Here is a 7,208-nt window from a genome sequence, read left to right as displayed (position 1 = left end):
TGGAGAGGCCCGAGAAATTCCGAGGAGGAGCCGGCCTAGCGAATCTGCGAATTACTTAGTGGGCGGGGCCAAGGCTCCGCGCACAGAGGGCGTGGTCAGCGTGCGGAGCCCGGCGTCGCCGGGGCGCTTCCTGTAGGACCCTCGGAAACCCGGGCGGGCTGGGAGGGGCGCCCAGGAAATGGAAAAATACCACCAACAACGGTGACTCAGGCTGTTTGGCGCCTCACGTAATGCAAGGAACGTTTTCCTCCCATTATCCTATTTGGGCAGTTTTTTAACATGCCCATTTGACAGATAGGGGACAGTGAGGCCGGCAGAGGGTGCCGCACTTTGCCTGTACTGGCCCGCCATTAGTGATTAAATCTTAGTCGGTGTCAAAGTTATGTGATAAGGGTGGGTCTTAAAGGATCTTGAACCAGTCCTGTAAAAAACAGTAAATTAGGTCGTACTTGAACTAGGGTGGGCTGGTTGATTTCCCAGATTATCATGGTCCCAGTGCCCGCCGTTTTCAGTTGTGCAACCCTCTGCCCCGCCTCGCTTACGCAGTCCCGCCGCTCGAGGGCAGCACCAGCCCAGGCTTAAACCTGAGACTTGGGCTGAGGTCGCCCTGATGATCGGCACTCTTTTTCTTAGGCTTGGACGCAGCTTTCTTGGTCTCAGGGTAATGGCACTCCCAGGCACTATCAGAGCTGAGGGGATGCCCTAAGTTCCAGACTTTTTGATGTATGACCTTGGGCAAGTCACTAACTTCATAAAGCTTCAGATTCTTCTTCTGAAAATAGATGTTAATTACTGTTATGCAGAACTATTGTAGGCGTTAAAACAGTGCAGGAAAGGCCCCTGAGGCCTGGTTCATGTAAATTCACAATTTTAAGGAATAGGAAAAGCGATTTGTCCAAAATCTCAACACCAAAAGAACTCTTCTGGGAGAGGCTTAGGACCCTTTACAAATTTAAGGAAAATGAGGCTGAAGAAATAAATTTACAATGGAAACAGGGGTAATGAAATCAGATTCTTTCTCTGGTCCTCATTGAAAGATACTCCTTTTCTCAAGCGAAAGGTTCCCCTTGTGATAGTAAAGGTGGTCCAAGTTTTCCCTGACTGGCTGTGTGGCTTTCAAGACTTGTCTCTTGAGGTGATTGTTAAAGCAGTTAAATAGGCTAAATAAAATGACCTATGAGAAGCCCCTAGTATGTGTAGTTACTCAAGAAAGAAACTTACACTAAAAGAAACTTAATGTTGTTCGGTTACTAAGTCGTGTCCAACTCTTTGCAACCCCATGGACTCCAGCATGCCATGCTTCCCTGTCCTTCACTGTCTCCCGGAGTTTCATATCCATTGAGTTGGTGATGCTATCTAACCATCTCATCCTCTGCTGCCCCTTCTCTTGCCTTCAATCTTTCCCAGCATCAGGGTCTTTGCTACTGCCCTTCGCGTCAGGGGGCCAAGAACTGGAGCTTCAGCTTCATCATCAGTCCTCCCAATAAATAAATATTCAGGGTTGATTTCCTTAGGATTGATTGATTTGATCTACTTGCAGTCCAAGGGATTCTCAGGAATCTTCAGCACCACAATTCGAAGGCATCAGTTCTTCAGCACTTAGCCTTCAACTCTTGCATCCATACATGGCAACTGGAAAAACCATAGCTTTGACTATACGGACCTCTGCTGAAAAAATGATGACTCTACTTTTTAATATGCTGTCTAGGTTTGTCATAGCTTTCCTTCTAAAGAGCAAGTTTCTTTTAATTTCGTGGCTGCAGTCACTGTCTGCAGTGATTCTGGAGCCCAAAGAAAGAAAAATCTATCACTGTTTCCACTTTTCCTCCTTCTGTTTGCCATGAAGTGATGGGGCTGGATGCCATGCTCTTAGTTTTTTGAATGTTGAGTTTTAAAACAGGGTTTTCACTCCCATGCTCAATGGAAGAGATAGAGACCCTGGATTCTGTAACAAGATTGCAAAACCCTTTAGCCTAACTCAGTCTCCACATTCAGAAGCTACTGGGCCCTGTCAGCACTAGAAGGGAGTCAAGCCTGGAACCTTCCCTCCTCCACCTCTACCCTGCCCCCAGGGATACTTGCCTCTACTTGGCTCTTAAGAACAAGTCCCTGTTCCCGAGGAGGCCTCCTCTTCACTCCATTCACAGCCACAGCGACATGTGTAAAACACAATTTATTATACAAAACTAGGTGCATCAAAAATTCAGTGTCAGAAGAGTTCTGTATTCTAAGGGCTATGGAATGGACCTTCTCCCTTATCACCCCAATCCTTGCTAGGGAGTCAGGCTGGGTGCGCGGCCCCCCGGCCCTGGACCAGGAGAGTAGGAATCAATTATAGAAGCATGAGTGTGTGTCTAGGGCAGTGGGGCAGGCATTTGAACCTCCTCCAAATAGGGAAGCTCTCCCTTGGAAAGGCTGGACCTGTGCCTGGGGGAGAAACACCTAAATCCCTCTCTACCCAAATGCCAAAGTGAGAGCGTGGGAATCAAAATCTGAGGATGGGGGAAAGCTTAAAAAAAAAAAAAAAGCCAACCATAAAACAGTCTACAAAAGTAAAATAAGGATTGCCTGCCTTCTGGGCCAGCTGGACGGGCGAGTATCCTTCTGACGTTCTCATTCTGTATGGGGGCAAGTGGCTAAGAGCACCGAAGGTCTGACCAGGGTCTCCCTGCCTCCCCTCTACCTGCCACAGGAGCTTGGACCAAGGACCTTCCACTTAACTCTCATTCTCTTCCCAGCCCCCTGGGTGTAGAGTAGAGCTTCCAAAACCCATGAGGCAGACTAGACAGGGAGAATCCCTGGGAATGTGGGAGCTGCCCCAAGATCTAGCCCGAAGGACCCTGAGGGCAGGAATCTGTTCTCCACCTGAGAGTGGCCACAGGAAGTAGCTCCACGCACGGCCTCAGAATGGGGTTGGTAGATCTGGGGCCTCTGACTGACCCCTGGGGCAGGCAGTGCTCTCAGCCTTGGGCTAACACCAGCCTCACACAGCCTGAAGCTCCCCCTGCAGGCGACTCAACTCCTCTAGCTCTTGCTTGTGGCGGTCGGTCTTGTGAGCCACCAAGGAGCGGTAGAAATGCAGGGCAAAGGCCACAAACACTAGCCCTACAGGTACCATGATTGCCGTGGAGGCCATGGCGGCTTGCCAGCCTGGTCCATGGGCCGCACCACTGCCACATGCTTGCCGTGGGGGGCAGGGCTCAGGGGGCTCAGCCTGTGATGGGGCTACAGAAACAGAGGACGGCTTGGAAGCTGGACTAAGGGAGGTGGCCACTGGCGGCAGCTGGGAGGCAGGTCCCACTGAGCCTGATGTGCCTAAGGGGGCCCCAATGGGCACAAACTTGACCCAGCCAACCAGGACAACTTCAGCCAGAAAAAGGAAGGTGCCCAAGGCAGTGGAGAAGCCCCAGGCCAGTTCCACGTAGCGGTGGAGTCTCTGGTGTGGAGACTGGTGGACAGAGTTGAGGTTGTGGATGTTGCTAACGGCTTCAATGTGAGGCAGCAGACAGGTGGAGACCATGAGTGCAAAGAGGTGCACAGCCACCAGCACGGTGGTGCAGGCGCTGAAGGCCACCAGCAGGCCCGGCGGGTATTCATGTTTGCTCTCCAGCTGCACCTCAACCATGGCCACCTGTGGGGACAAGAGGGGATGGGTTGAGTGTCCATAACCTCAACAGTAGAGGGCTTTTTTGCCTGTACATCACTGATGTATCCCTAAGACCTAGAACAGTGCTTAGTAGAAAGAAGGCCCCCATGCTTTAAGTGAATAAATGGACAACCTTGGCAAGGCTCTGTCCTCTTCCAGGCTTTGGTTTCCCCTCCTGGGGGGAAACTAGAGGGTTGGATGGCATGTTTCTGACCATCTTATCTTTTATAATACAGGGGCCCGGGGCTTCCCTGATGGTCCAGTGGTTAAGAATCTGCCGTGCAATGCAGGGGACACGGGTTCAATCCCTGGAGGGAGAACTAAGATCCTACATGCCTTGGAGCAACTAAGCCCACGAGCTGCAAATGGAGAGTCTGTGGGCCGCAATATGTCCAATGTGCTGTAACTAACACCCAATGCAGCCAAATAAGTAAGTTTAAGATAATTTTGAAAAAGATGCACATGATTTTCACTTAAAAAAATAGGGGTTAAAAAAAGCACAGATTCTGGAGCGGGGCTGCCTGGGTTCATTTTCAGTTGTACAAACTGTAGTCTTGAGCAAGTGGTTTAGTTCTCTCTGTGCCTCCCTTTCCTCATCTGGAAAATAGGGATGGATAACAGCACCTACCTGCCTTATAGGGTTGTTGTGAAAATTTAATGATACGTTTAGAGATACATCAAGTGATAAGAATAGTGTGAGGTACATAGTATGCTCAAGTAAATGTTTGCTGTTATTATTAGAGTTAACACTGAAGTCCAAGGCCGGAGTTTGCAAACTGGCACACCACAACCCAAGCCAGCTTGCAAACATGTTCTGCTTGGCTCAGACAGTGCATTTTATTTTATTTTTTTTAAGAATTGTTGCCAACTTCTAAAACTCAAGAGATTTCATGTAAATATCCCTATTTCCAGATCCTCCTGGAAATTTGGAAGATCAGATTACACCAGGCCCACATTCCTGCATGGCAACTATCAGTCAGAGTTGAGTCATGGCTGCTCCCTTTGCACAGGTGATGAGGGTCTCTTGAAAGCCACAGTCCCCACCCAGCCAACTTGACATCCATACCACCTGTGTGGTCTTTGCACATATTAGAGTTGATAGTCTTGTTCTAGGGTTGTATAAATTTGGATTCTGAGCTAAACTGACTAAATTCAAATCCTGCCACGTACTTGCTGTGGAACCATAGGCAGGTGTCTTAATATTTCTGATCCTCAGTTTTCTCATTTATAAAATAGTCTTAGCAGTAGTACCTACTTTGGAGGATGATAGGAAGATGATACACATTAAACCCTTAAGCATAGTGCCTGGTACTTAGTGACGGTTCAATACAATTTATATAATGTTATTCTAACCCAGGTCACCTGAATTCCAGGATCAGGTTCTTTCCCCATGCCTGGTTCTTTCAGGATCCATTAGATTGCTCTGGGCTGGGGCAAGGAGGAAAGTGCAGAGCCGAGAGGGTAGTAGTAGGAAGGCAAGGCTGAGTATTTTGGGAAATTGGGCCGCAGCGGATGTTAGCAGTTTTCTACAGACAGTAATCTGGGCCAGGCCTGGTCTTGGTTTCTCCGGAGCCTGATTCAGCCTTGCTCATCCCTGACAGGACTGGGGCCAGTGTGACCCCCAGAACCTACTCATCTGGCCTCTTGATCCTGCAGAGAAGGTCCTGGCCCTTAAGCTGTCACCTCAGCAACCTGCAAGTTCAGAGCAGGCGGGATTGTCTCCTTGGGAACACACTGGACCATGGGGGGTTGGGGGTGGGGCAACTCCCTCAGCTGGGTCCCCAGGGCTGCTCTCCTTTCTCTGCAGTCTGTACAGGTGAAGGGGAGCATTCCCTGTCCTGAGATGACCCCACATCTGGCAGGGTGAGCTGGCCTGTGGATCCAGGACCCTCACATAGAAAACCATAGACCTAAGGATGACCCTTAGGGATAGAAATGTTCCTGCCAGTCATGCGAATACAGAGGCTGTGACAAAGAGAGGGGCAGGGACCAACTCAAACCACCCAGGGCTATGGCCCCTTTTTATCCCCATCTTGATACCCCCATTTCCATGAGGACCCCTCTCCAGCCCATTTTCTCCTTTTTCCTGTCATGATATCCTGGAAGAACAGTCCAGCGACCCTGGGTCTCAGTTCCTCCTGTATCCTTCAGCTGCTGAGTGCTCTGGCAGAGCCACCACGCACTTTGGGCCTTGGTTTCCATCAACAGGGAGTCTCAGCCATTCTGATGCGGGTCTTGCTCTGACGTGCCTGGATCCAGGATCTGATGACAAATATCAGCTCATCTTGCTTGGGGTGGCTCCCTGGCCAGCTACAGAGGGCGCGCCCTTCCACGATCTCACAATTTCCCACTGGCCAGCAATGGGGGGCGGAGGCCTGTCCCGGGTCACACAGCTGGCCACAGGCAGGAAGGAGCCAGGACCTGTGTCTGCTGATGTCTCCTCACCCTAGGACCTCCCTCAGCCTGCTTCCTGTGAGGCCTCTGCTGGACCGTTAGCTGATTAGCATCTGCCCACACTTGGAGTTTAGCTGATTAGCATCTGCCCACACTTGGAGTTTATCATCTCCAGAATCGTGCTTCCTAGACAGCTTTCTCCCCAGAGACTCCCTCACAGGTATCTTCTGAGAGCTTTCCCAGGCCACCACTAAGCACTCTTCATGTCCCCTAGGGCCTGGCCGCCCTCCTCCTGTTGGGTGACTGCTCCATCCAGTTTATTCTCACCCCCTGGATGCTTGAAGTCATCCTTCAGCCCCAACCAGCTCGGATTTGCTGTTGAGCCTGTGGTGGGGACCCAGAAACCACTTCTGCGTATCCTGTCCCTTCTGGAGCTCTGCGCTCTGTCCTTGCGTATGTTTCCCTGTGATGTGTGTCCCCAGTGACGCGTTTAGGATTTGCTTATCCTCCTCGGGCCCAGTTTATGCTAGGAGCCACCCCCACACCCATTAAGAGAGACTTGCATAGTCCCTTGGGACCTTGTTTCCTCCCCCTACTTTTCCTTTGAAAGACCGGTCTTTCCCACTCCTCCACCCTGTCTCCCTTAGGTACCTGTTCATCTTGCCTCCGATCCGTTCCCCACCAGGGGCTTCACCCCCACCCTGTGCGCCCCTTCCCTCCCCTCACCATGGCGAAGCCCGAGAGCAGGGCAGACGTGCGGCTGGAGGCTTTGAGCTTGGCCCGGCTGAGGTAGAGGCGGCGCCAGCTGAGCGCCCGCAGCGAATGCTGACTGGCCCCCATGAGGTCCAGGTAGCCGCGATGCACGAACTCCCGGTACGTGGCCGAGCCCGCGGGGCTCTCGGCCTCCGGGTTCAGCGGGGCCTGTTCGCCCGGGTCCCCCTCGCCGCCCTTCATCCTGGGGCCGCGGCACCAAGCGGGCTGGTCCGTCAAGGCGGAGCCGAGTCGCCTCTGGGGCCCCAGCAGGGCGGGCCCAGGTCTGGGGAAGGCCCCATGCCCTGGCGGGACGAGCGGGGATGCGGGCGGCGAGCTCCCAGGAAGACGTGGCCCGGGCGGAGCAGGAAGAGCAGGCGACTGCGGGGAGCCCTAGGGGCTGAAGCCGAGGCCGAAA

General features: G+C 52.1%; 1 protein-coding gene across 1 annotated transcript; it reads right to left on the bottom strand.

Moving 5' to 3' along the window:
* Positions 1–2,158: 2,158 nt before the first annotated feature.
* ORAI3 (ORAI calcium release-activated calcium modulator 3) lies at positions 2,159–7,193 on the bottom strand. The gene is made up of 2 exons (XM_061401746.1): positions 6,767–7,193; positions 2,159–3,631 (listed from the first exon to the last, which is right to left on the bottom strand). Exons 1-2 carry the CDS (start codon positions 6,992–6,994, stop codon positions 2,984–2,986), a joined length of 876 nt encoding a protein of 291 aa, XP_061257730.1. The 5' UTR covers positions 6,995–7,193; the 3' UTR covers positions 2,159–2,983.
* Positions 7,194–7,208: the final 15 nt, after the last annotated feature.

This window comes from Bos javanicus, chromosome 25, assembly GCF_032452875.1.
Source record: "Bos javanicus breed banteng chromosome 25, ARS-OSU_banteng_1.0, whole genome shotgun sequence".
NCBI lineage: Eukaryota > Metazoa > Chordata > Mammalia > Artiodactyla > Bovidae > Bos > Bos javanicus.
This window is presented reverse-complemented; position numbering and strand designations above follow the sequence as displayed.